Source organism: Heteronotia binoei, chromosome 2 (assembly GCF_032191835.1).
Source record: "Heteronotia binoei isolate CCM8104 ecotype False Entrance Well chromosome 2, APGP_CSIRO_Hbin_v1, whole genome shotgun sequence".
NCBI lineage: Eukaryota > Metazoa > Chordata > Lepidosauria > Squamata > Gekkonidae > Heteronotia > Heteronotia binoei.
The window spans coordinates 146,633,930-146,646,104 of NC_083224.1; the positions used below are offsets into that span (position 1 = coordinate 146,633,930).

The 12,175-nt window shown below is 40.8% G+C and overlaps 1 protein-coding gene across 1 annotated transcript in view; it reads left to right on the forward strand.

Annotated features, from left to right (window-relative positions):
- Positions 1–11,306, forward strand: part of RPAP2 (RNA polymerase II associated protein 2) — a 63,625-nt gene extending 52,319 nt beyond the window's left edge. Inside the window, exons 12-13 of the mRNA XM_060232197.1 lie at positions 8,710–8,859; positions 10,882–11,306. Coding sequence (XP_060088180.1) covers positions 8,710–8,859; position 10,882 — 151 coding nt within the window. The 3' untranslated portion in view covers positions 10,883–11,306. The remainder of the gene's footprint in view (positions 1–8,709; positions 8,860–10,881) is intronic.
- Positions 11,307–12,175: the final 869 nt, after the last annotated feature.

Genomic DNA, 12,175 nt, shown 5'->3' on the forward strand with positions numbered 1-12,175 from the left:
ACCGTCTCCGTCCCATGGCCCGGCCGGAAGCCCGACTGACATGGGTCCAGGACAGAAGCCTGTGCAGCAGGTTAGGATGAGTGACTGGGGCAAGCTCAAGCTTCCATGGCAGAATGGGGTCTCCCATGGTCTCCCAGATCCTAGTCTGAAACTGTTACCACTGCATCACTCTTGCTTTTGTGTGAGATGGCTGCAGTAGCAAGCAGCTGAGCCTGCATGAGTCATGGAAGTCATGCACATGGTAGCAAGTCGTGAGATAGTTGCTGCCAGGCCTGGCCTCAAGGGATCTTCTTTCAAAGGTCAAAATCGCCCTGGAAAGAGCCCTTCTCCTCCTCCTCCTTCCTGACAGAAACCAAGACTGGAATGCTGGCAAGAACATGCTGGTTACCTAGGAATGGCTACTCAGGGCATATGTTTCTTAAAGCTACAGGTGCTGCCTCTAGTATTTTGTGGGCATTTAAACCTTCTGCCAATTTACAAAGCTTTGTCTACAAACCTAGGGTGTTTCTCACATTTGTTTAAAAAAAAAAAAAACCAAAAAAACCCTGTCTTATCTGGCCACGACTTCAGTATCCAAGTTGAAAATCAGATAAATTGATTAACAAATAATAACTTTCAATTGTTGAGCCAGCATGTTAAACCATGATACAATCAATGTTAAAAAGCACTATGGGTTAGAGTTAAGAAATGTACTGCACAAGTGGCTTGATTTAGGTAGAATATAACATTTTCTCAAAATAGATTGGGTATCAAAAATTTAGAAATGTTATTTTCAGTAAAGCAGTTAAGCACATATTATTATACTATCAGATTTTGCTGACAAAGAACGTATTCTATGAAATGTTTGCAATTTATCTCCTTCAATTCGGGGTGGGGGAGAGAGAAACCTTTCTAAATGTCTTTCATGTTAACCAGATGGCATTTAATACCTTGGTGCTGTTGCTTGTCTTAGCATGAATTTTCACTCAGACGTACGCAGCATATGTGGAGTAGCCAGTTTAATAGGGATTTATCGTTCTTATGTACTTTGACACTGTCAGACTTTTTAAAATGAAGTTCTACTAACCATATGTTGGATAGATTGATGTAAAGACTGCACTGCTTTCTTATCTGTAATCTGAGGTGTGTCACATTCTTATTCTGTATGCAGAATTTGATGTATCTGTATAGGTGGCTGCCCTCAGACAAACCTTGAAATACTCTGGAAGATTTTCGAGTAGTTGGGATGATTGCAAAGGAGAGTAGATACGAATTGTTCCTTAGAATCAATGTTTGCAGTCTGCCAACTGGATTGTAGTCCTGTTTTTCACATTGACTAGCCTGCTAAAGGATCCCTGCCTCTTTCAGAGGATTCTGGGGATTATTCTAGAGCACACACTCAGCTCTTTTGTCCTCACTGTGCAGTGTGAACTGAAACTGTGCCTTAAGGATGTTTCATTGCTAGAGGTGGTTGGGCTGTTGTTTTACTGAATTTTGAAATTTGTGTGTTTACTACTTCAATATTCATTGCCTCAAGCAGGGCTCCGGAGAGGTAACATTTGATGTTCTAAACAAGTAAATAAAAATATACTCAAGGGCTCGTGTCCTGTTTCAGATGGAAGTTAGTAGTAGGGAAGCTCTCTTTCAAGGATGCTTGTATACCATTCCAAAGAATATGGTTTGATTTCTTTATACCCTCCTTTTCTGTCCAAAGTAGACTACAACATTATTCTCCCCTCCTCCACTTTATCTTTACAACAACCCTGTGTGGTAGCTTAGATTGAGAGAGGGTGATGGCCATAGAAATTTGCTGACTGACCTTGAGCCAGAGTGTGGGTTTGAACTTGGTATGCCACTCTGACGTTCTAACCACTCCATCACATTGGCCCTGTATGATATCACTGGCTATACTAACATGGACACAAAACCTGCTGCTGAAAGCAAGTGCAGCTGCATCAAAAAGCAAGTGAACAGGTGCTAAAGTTTTTGAGGGTTGCTTTGAAATGTTTGAAAGGGATGTTAATTGCAACCTTGATCTGACTACACCCATGCCATGGATTACATTCAGGTTAGATTACTAAAAGTGGGAACCCGTGAGGAACTTTTAGGGGGGGCATTCCGTTCCTCCTGCCTTTCCTTCTTTTCTCTTCCCCCACTCTTCTTCCTTGTTACTTCTTAGAACCCTTGCTTTCTGGCTCCCCCTACCTCTTTTTTCTCTGACATCCATGCCTCCTTGCTTTGTGTCTCCTTCCCACCTGCTCCCTTGCTGTTTCCACTTGTCCTTCCCTCTTCCTACTCAGTGCTCTGCTTGGTCTCACCAGCCAGACCAACCATTTGTCCTCTCCTTTGCTGCTCTGAGAAAAATGATGGTGGTGATGGCAGCTTCTGCCCTTCCTGTTCCCCACTTGCCTGCAGCTACCTGCACTCAAGCGGCAACTTCCCCTCCTCCAATATTTGCTGCACATGATGAGGTGGGTAGATACTGCTGAGCCAGCAGAAGAGTGTTGTCTGTGGGCAGCTCATGGGGGGATTCTTTGTTGCACTGGTGAAGGGAGATAATTGGGGCAGGGCTTTTTTGTAGCAGGAACTCCTTTGCATATTAGGCCACACACCCCTGGTGTACCTAATCCTCCTAGAGCTTACAGTAGGTCCAGTACTAAGAGCCCTGTAAGCTCTTGGAGGATTGGCTACATCAGGGGTGTGTGACCTAATATGCAAAGGAGTTCCTGCTACAAAAAAAAGCCCCAAGTTGGGGGTTAGCAGCTCCTCCTCCTTCTCCTCCATTTGCCTAAGTTTGTGATGGCAGTGGCAGCTGTGGTAAATTCTGCCATAGCTGCATTTTTGTCACCCAAGAAGGGACAAGCTACAGTTCCTGCTTGTCACCTCCCCCTCCTCCGCGATGGGGCTGAACCATGACTCCTTTCTCACCTGCCTGAAACTTCACTGGGGAGGTGGCAGCAGTAACTTGTACCACAGTTGCATCGTCATCTTCCTTTCAGGTCAGGGAAAATTGCACTACTCTTGCTTCCCAAGTGGCAGAGCAGTGAGAGAGCCTTGGTTGGAGGGGGTAGGATTTAATATTTTAAGGTTTCAGGGTTTGATTTGGTTTTTTTTTCAAACCTGGGAAGTCCCCCAAGTGTGCAGAAAAATCTCTTTTCCCTCCATGTGCCCCCAGAATGCAGAAATAAGTATCCACACACAGGGGGCCATGTTGAGAATTAGAAGCAAGATGGATGATAATGCATTCTACATGGGCTGTCTTAAAAGATTGTCTGGAAACTTCAGTTGGGTTTAGACTTCATTATTTTATTTTATTTTATCCTACCTTCCTCCCCAGTGGAGACCCAAAGTATCTTACGTTGTTCTACGTTGTCCTCACTACAACTTCATGAGGTAGATTAGGCTATGTCTGCAACTGGCTTGAGGAGCTTCCAGACTGGGTGGTATTCGAACCTGGGTTTCCCAGATCCTAGTCCAGCTGCTACACCACATTGTCTTTCTAAGAATGTAGCCTCAAGGCTGCTGACTGGCATGAATAGCAGAGACTGCATCTCCCTAGTTCTCAGAGAACAATATTCTGGACACAATTCAAGGTGCTGGTTCTTTCCTTGGAAGCCCTACATAGTCTGGGCCTGGGTAGTTTGACTGATGCCTACAGTCAGTCTCTCCATCTGTTTAGATCTACTACAGAGGCTCTGCTTCGTGTGCCCCCATCTTCCCAGGAAATGTGTATGGCAATCAGAGACAAGACCTTTTACGTTTAGGTTTATTAGATTTATATCCTGCTCTCCCCACCAAAGCAGGCTCACAGCCCATAAAATCGCAATACATATAAATTAACACATAATTACATCATAATTAAAATGACAAGTAAACATTTTCTGTCATGGCCGTTCATCCTCACAGCTATTATTTCAAGTAAAAAATTCCTGGACACTTTGTGTATTTGTGTTGTTTCTTTCCCTCACTCAGTTGTTCTTGTTTAGATATTTTTGTTTTTAGGGGTTCTATGTTAGGTGTTAAGGCACTATTTTTTAATTTTTCATTTATGATTGTGGTTTTTATTATAAGGAGAAGTCTAATCACTGCTTAGATCATTTGGTAGGTGTTTTAATTATTTTGTTATAAGCTGCCTTCACAAGGTCTTCAATGGGAAGTATGGGGTTTAAATCAATAATCATAGGGGACTTTGAAAGTGAAAACAGCTGACTTTGAAAAATGTTCCTTCTGCCATTAATCTCATAGGATGTAAGTAATCATAATAGCAATTTTAGGTAAAGGCTTTTGTAGATGCTTTTTAAAATTGCATTGAATTCTGGTGCAGATATGATGGTAAAAATACTGATCTATTGTTGGTTTTACAGTAGGCTGTTTGCCTGTTGTCTGTGTTCATTCACATGTGGCAGGTTTGGTGTGTGTGAAGGGGTGACTTTTCACCTTCCAAGTTAGTTGTGTTTTTAAAGCCATGCACTGTATTACATGAGAATATAGTTACGTGGGTTTTAAAAGATGATAGTTTTTTTATTATATTCTAGTGTGCTAGCTTCATAACATGCAAGGCCAAGCTCTCCTTTTTTTCCTTTGTGGTTATTTCAAAGTGTGCTCTCTCTCAAGCACACACACACGCACACACAGAGTTTGTTTATTTAAAGGACACTTAACTAGAATGCTTAAAGGAATAGAGGCATAGCTAAGAAATGCACTGCTCTGATTACTCACCCACTTCTATTGATCCACAGCTTCTGAGAGTTATTTTATTCATATTTCATGTGCCCACTGGCAGTGGGTAAAGTTAAATTAAATAATCATCTGAAAAGCCTCTCTGGGAAGTGTCCAGGCATTTGTAGAAATCATGGCATTTAACAAGGCAAGCCCAGTACATAAAGGGTTTTATTTCACACCTCTAATGGGCAGAGATTGCACAACTTTTCATATTGGTTAGTAAAGAAAGAACAGCAGCTTTTCATTTTGGTCAGGTAAATGGCGGATAACAACCATATTTTTGTTGGGGTAATTTAGTTATAGGACAGATACTAGTTATAAGTATAGTTTCTAGATTAGAGGAAGAAAGGTTGTCTTATCGTGCATGTATTAATTGATTGCTGCTGTCCTCACTACATCATTATCCATACATCCTGTCTGTTTTCCATAGGTAATTTTTGCCAGTTGTCCAGGCCCTGTGAATTTCTATATATAAAGTATAAAAACTAGTGCAGTGACTGCTAGACCAATTAACAGTCTATTCACCTTCCAAGTTAATTGTGTTTTCTAGAACTTATATGGCCGAGATGTAAGTTACACTACACACACAGGCCTTGTGACTTCAACATAAGCACAGAAGATCAGCAAAAGAATTAATGTGGTGTAGTGGTCAGAGTTTTGGATTAGGGCTGGGAAGACCTGGGTTCACATCTCTACTCTGTAATATAGTTCACACACTCACAGTAACTTACCTGTCAGGGTTGCAGGGTTATTATGAAAATAAAATAGAAGAGTAATTCCTGGCACCCACTTGTTCCTTCCCCTTTACAAGATTATGCATGGGCTAGAGAAGGTAGAGAAAGAAGTACTATTCTCCCTTTCTCACAATTCGTGAACTTGTGGGCATTCAATGAAATTGCTGAGCAGTCAGGTTAGAACTGATAAAAGGAAATACTTCTTTGCCCAAAGGGTGATTAACACATGAAATTCACTGCCACAGGAGGTGGTGGTGGCTATAAGCATAGCCAGCTTCAAGAGGGGATTGGATAAGCATATGGAGCAGAGGTCCATCAGTGACTATTAGCCACAGCTTATTGTTGGAACTATCTAGAGCAGTGATGCTCTGTATTCTTAGTGCTTGGGGGGGGGGCATAATGGGAGTGCTTCTAGTGTCCTGGCTCCACTGGTGGACCTTCTGATGGCACTTGGTTTTTTTGGCCACTGTGTGACACAGAGTGTTGGACTGGATGGGCCATTGGCCTGATCCAACATCGCTTCTCTTATGTCTATGCTTGTAGCTGCCACCATTTCCTGCAGCAGTGAATTCCATGTGTTAATTGCTCTTTGGGTAAAGATGTACTTCAGTTTATCTGTTCTAAGCATGCTGCTTATTGATTTCATTGAGTGCCCAAGAATTCTTGTATTGTGAGAAAGGGAGAAAATAACTTATTTTCTTTATCTTCTCTATCACATGCATAATTTTATAAACCTCTATCATATCATTATTCAATGGTTATTTCTCTAAGCTAAAAAAGCCCTAACCTCTTTAACCTGTCTTTAATAGGGAAGGTGTTCTATCTCCTTAATGGTTTTAGTTGCCCTCTTCTGAACCTTTTCCAATGCTATATCTTTTGTTTTAAGTGCAGAAAAGGACAACTAAAATGATTTATTCTTTCTGCACTTGATGTCAAATCCTAGTAAATAGCCACGATATCGGGACAAAAGTCAAGGTGGAAACATCTTAATTACAGAAAAATTAAAGTTTATTTATTTATTTTAGTCTATTTCTATTCCGCCCATTCCCCGTAGGGCTCAGGGCGGAGTACAACATATAAAACCATAAAATACGATAAAAACATTTTATGAACAGACAACTCAACAGCACTCAGAAAATTTCCAGTCATCACAATATTGCCAAACTGGCTATCTTACATCATGACAAAATATTATTCCATAAAGATGGCAGATATTATTCCATTTTATAGCACAGATGACAGTACTGACAGGGGAGGCCAACCAGATCAAGAAGTAGACACCCACAGCCTCAACTAAAAGCCTGACGGAACAGCTCCGTTTTACAGGCCCTAATAAGCCAGGTAGGGCCCGGATCTCAGTAGGGAGCTGGTTCCACCAGGTTGGGGCTAGGACCAAAAAAGCCCCAGCCCTAGTTGAGGCAAGGCGGGCAAACAGTTGTGTTTGCTGTGGTGGCTCACATATGGAACTAGCTCTAGGTGCGTTCCTGCTGCTAGAGCATTTGACCAGTGTTTGATCCATACACATCTGCATGTTGATAGTTTGATATGTCCTGCCCCTTCCTCAAGAAGCTCAGAGCAACAGATCTTCACCTCCTACCTCTTTTATCCTCCCAACAACCCCATGAGGTAAATTAGGCATAGAGAAAATGGTCCAATGTCATGGTACACGTCATACCACAACATAGATTTGAACCTAGATTTCTTTTCCTCTAGTCTGGCACTGTTACTATTATATAATGCTGGGAAATCTAGCAGGTCTTTTGCTGTTCTCCCCAAAGTTACCCACCCACCCACCCAGGTTACCTGAAGGAGAATGTGGAGATTGTTCTTGTTCACTTAATAATTTAAAATCATTGTTTGATTTTTATTACAATTTCACTGGCCATGTAAGCCAAAATGCCCTCAAAACGAGGTTGGGGAATTGTCAGGTGGGCACCTTGCTTAATCAGGATCTTTTGCCTGTGTATACAGGATTCCACGTCCAGAAATTAATGCTTAGAAATATTAGGGACTCTAATTAAGTAAAACAATTAAAATTTATTCAGAAAAATATAGGCTTTCTTACAAGATAAAATACGCATAAAATCATACACACAGTCCTAAGAAAAATAGATAGAGAGATAGGGGAACACATGGGTAGACGAACAGGGTGATATTTACCAATCGTGGTCTTCAAGGAAGGCTTCAGTGGCGACGAGCGAGGAAGTGGGAGAGGGGACCCGAAACTTGGCCTTAGAATCGGGGATGGATCTAGGCAGCGGAATTGGGATACTGCTAGAAGCACACCTGTGGGTAGCTAGTCCACAGGTTATAAGGACTACCTTGAGCCCTTAGGGGATGGGAGGTATGAGGGAGGAGGAAGGTGGTCAGCTGATGCATGACCTCCCAAAAAGGGGAGGTTTCGCAGTGACCATAAGGGCGACAGCCAACAGAAAGTTCATTGGTGGCACCTAATTGGGTGCTTGCTCCTGACCAATAAACTGGCTTGGATCCTGGATATCTGAGTGAACTTTCAGGTTGAAATGGACCAGGGTTGCTCCAAGAGGACAACAAAGAGAAGAATGGGGGAAATCACTGGGTGGAGGTATGCTTGAGTTATCCAAAGGATGACAAAGGAGGGCCAAATTGTTGTCAAAGGTAACACCCAGTTTACACAAAGGAACTTGGCGCAGGCTGAAGATGGTCTTCCTCTTCTTCTGTCTTCTACTTGGCATCAGTCTTTGTCTTGAGTTCCTTTGGACAAAGACAGTGGCGGTTGGACGATTAACCACGCCTGGGGTGGGTTGATGGCTTGCAATCACAGGTGACATCTGGCGAGTACGTGAGCTGTTCGCTTAACTGGAATGTAGTCTGGCCTGGCAGGATGATGGCTGCGTGTGGTGTTAGCCCTCCACGGTGGATTCCATGGTCAGTGCTTCAAAACCGTTTGCCTGGATAGCTCCTGGCGGCGCAGTCTCCTCCATTCCTGAGTGCCTTCTTAGCATTCTGGCTACCAGTACTGCATAGGTCCCTTTCGCCCCCTGGATAGGTTCACTCACACTCTCTGGCCAGATGTGTGTGAGCGACTCTTCCAGGTGCTCTGGCAACCAAGGTGGTAACTACGATGTTCTGCGAGGGATTTTTCCTCACAGCCAATACAATTACTGGCCAATATTGAGAATTTAATGGCGCTTTCTTACCTTCAGAACTATTGATTAACATTTGGCATTTCTAGTGTGCCTATTGAGATTTGTAAATTTGATGGATTTTTAAAATATTTATTGTTGTGTTTCAGATTGTCACAGTCTATTCCTGCCTTTGTGCGTTCACAGCAAAGCCCAGTATATACACAGTTCATTACTACTTTGTTTGAAGAGTTGCATTTCACACATGAAGACTTTGAAAGTTTAACAAGATTATTTAGAAGTGACTGCTTCCTTCACTGGTCAGTAGCTCTTTTCTCGTGTAACATTTTTGTTTGCTTCCTAATAAAATACATTCAAAATTACAGATTTTTTTAAAAAAATGGTAAAAGAATGTAGCACAAAAAGGAAAACAACTGGGGTACTGAAATATAAATTCTGTGTATTTATGGTGACACTTTTAGCCCACTTTTCTCCCTTCCAGGGTCTTAAAAGTGGGTTACAGAGCTAAGGCTACAAAATAGTAAAACAGCACCGAGTAACCTTACAGTACAACAGGCCAACTATTGGAGCCCAACTCATAAACAAATCTTTATAAGTTTGATCTACTGTAGGAAGAAGTTAGTGGAGGGGATTTTCCAACCCCTAACATTGCTTGGAGATCCTGTCAACATTATTTGGAAACCAAGCCAAAGGTATCCATAAACTGATAAGACAGTGCACTGGACACCTCATTTGATCTAATCCCCAGCCAAAGTTCAAGTTGGAGTGGATCTGTGAGATTTTATTAGCAAAAAACTGTATGGCAGCATTGTAATTAATAGCCAATTCCTTTAATGTCAACAAATGCTGAAATATTCTAAATGCTGCTTATCCACCAAGATGATTCCATTTGCATGTTGAACACCTTCATTTATAAATTAGCAAATCATAGGATGGATTCCACAGAAAAGCATGCAAAATAGATTTGTCCTACAAGTCTCCCCTAAGGGCTGATAGATGTCCCTCTGACCTATTTCTGATTAACAAAACACCCCACAGTTAGAGGGACTAAAGCAAGTGAAATTGCCAGAAAGATGACCTAAGTCCCTTGAACTATGGTCGATGGTTGTTGATGGGGACAACCTGGCCCTTAGAGAGAATTTTGGGGACAAACAGCAAACTGCTGGGGGAAGACGGTAGAAGATCCTGCCCCCGACTCCTTTCATGAGCTTTTGAACTGGATCAAGCCTATATTTTTTTTTTACTTTAAAGAGGATTAGCTGGTGTTAGGCTGACCCAGTCAGCATAATCAAATATTTACTATTTGGATAACATTGACAACAGCGTTATTTGTGTGTGTATGTGTTTAAATTATTAAATAGATAGTAACTGAATAAATTTTATAAATTGGTTTCATATAATTAATAGCATAATCCATATAGGTGGTTCAATCTTGGGATAAATAAATAATAAAAACATTGTGTATCAAGATGGAGCATCACTCAGAGGAGCCTTTGTTGGGCCTCAGTTTGAGCATTTTGTTCAGTTACGTGTTGCCACATTTTAGGAAGGATGTGGAGAAGCCAACGAGGATTCACAGGAGAGGAACAAGGTGATAAAGGCTTTAGAATGCAAGACTTATGAAGCAAGATTAATCAGGCCAGGAAGCCATGAGGTAGTAGTAAAGATTGCAAAAATAAATGTTTTTTTCTTTTCTTTTTTCAAACGGCTTTTTTCTCTGCTGCTAAAGAAAGAGGAGCTTGCAAGGTTAAGCTGCTACAATATCAGCTTAGGCTTTGTATATTATTTATTAGAAAACAAATATTTCTAAACTATAAAAAAGTTAGGTAAGGGATGACATTGTTGAAGTTGATAATCTTCTCTGGCTAATATACAACAAAACCTGTATATCAGACATTCTTTAGCTATAGGTACTCTGCACAGAGGTAGAGAGCTGGAGAAGAATAACATGGTACTTGTCTTGCTTTATGGTTCTCAGTGGTGTTGCCAGCAATGGTAGTTGTTTGATTCAGTTATTTTTTAATTTATGTTCCAACTTCTCCCTGTAAAGGTTTGGACCTTCTAAAGCACTTTAGAGGTTCAGAGAGAATTCTAATGCATGAAATCAAGTGCCACTAAATTACAGAGCATTAATCTGGCTAGATAAGTTAATGAACTATCATATAATGTATTTCATGTGTACACGTCCAATGAAGACTCCTTTCCTTTTTATTTTTCATATGTAGTTTTAGACTTTTTAAAATAATTTCTGAATCATTTTCTTTGACCATAAATGTTTTTATACTACTGATCAAATGTTATATTGCGTATTTTGCCCACAGAGTATAATGATTATCCAGAACTGTTTTCCTTTGCTAGAAAACTACTGTGGGTTCACCACAGCCCACAAGGTGGAAAGAAAAAATAAAATGCCTGTGAATGACAGAATTTTTCAAGAAAAATGATTATTTAGGACACCACCACTGAATGTATCAGTCAAGCCAAAATGAAGATTTTGTAATGAAAAATAGACTTTGCCTAAAAGCACTGGAAAAAACACCAAGAAAATCTACCCAGCTCTTATGCTGTCTTCAAACTGCACCAAGGGGATGCCAAAGAAACTTTCAGTTTTGCATAAGGATGTTGTGTGACTGAAATTATTTGAAAATGAAGATCGTATTTTGATGCTCTTAATTTGTCAATTTTCAGGAAAATAGCACCTTGCAATATGTGTTTCGGTTTTATTAATAAAGTGTCAGATACATTGTTTTAGCTTTTTTTCTAGACCTAATAAGATTATATTTTTAATAACTTGGTTCCTTGAGTGTGTTGCAGGCCAAGTGCCTGTTCTGGCTCCATGACAGTATTTCTTTATCAGTACAAATTCTTAATCACATCTGTACAAACCGGGGCGGGGGAGAGTATCACACAATTCCTTTTCAGGATTATGTTCCATTTATGTTCTCTGCAGCATTTGCTGCTCTGTAGGTTAGTTTGCTAGCAAAGCCACAATCCTACACCTTGTATGTGTGCAGAAGAGTTTCCCAGCTATATGTTTGCTCTCTGCAACTAAGTGTACTGTGGGTGGGTTCCCTAGAAGTGCAAAATAATGTTTCTGTCCGCTTCAAGACCTTTATTTTCACAGGGTTTCATTTTTATGTTTCCTGTTGGCTTTCTAGAGTGATTTTTTTACAGCTTTATTTTGGGCTCACTCTTCAGACTGTGGGCACATTTAAACTGGTTACAAAGCTTGCAAGGCATTTACTTTTTAAGAGTTCATAATTGTTATTGTAACTGAATCATACATTCACATACACACATTTTTTAAATCTCCCTTTCAGACTACTAGGAAACTCTACTTCCATCTCCTAGAATGAAAGGGATTTCTTTGTTTTGTTCTTCTGCATCCTTGAACGATGGCAGTGTCTTTTCCTTTACAATTAGAATTTGTTTCCCCTGCATGTTCTGCTTGCAGTTAGATCTAGAAGGAATTATAAGGATCACAGTCTGCTGCAGGCTAGCCTGATCACATCTTGGAAGCTAAGCAGGATCGGCCATAGCTAGTATTTGGACAGGAGACTACCAAGGAATACCAGGGTTAGACATGGAGGCAGACCATGGCAAACCACCTCTGAA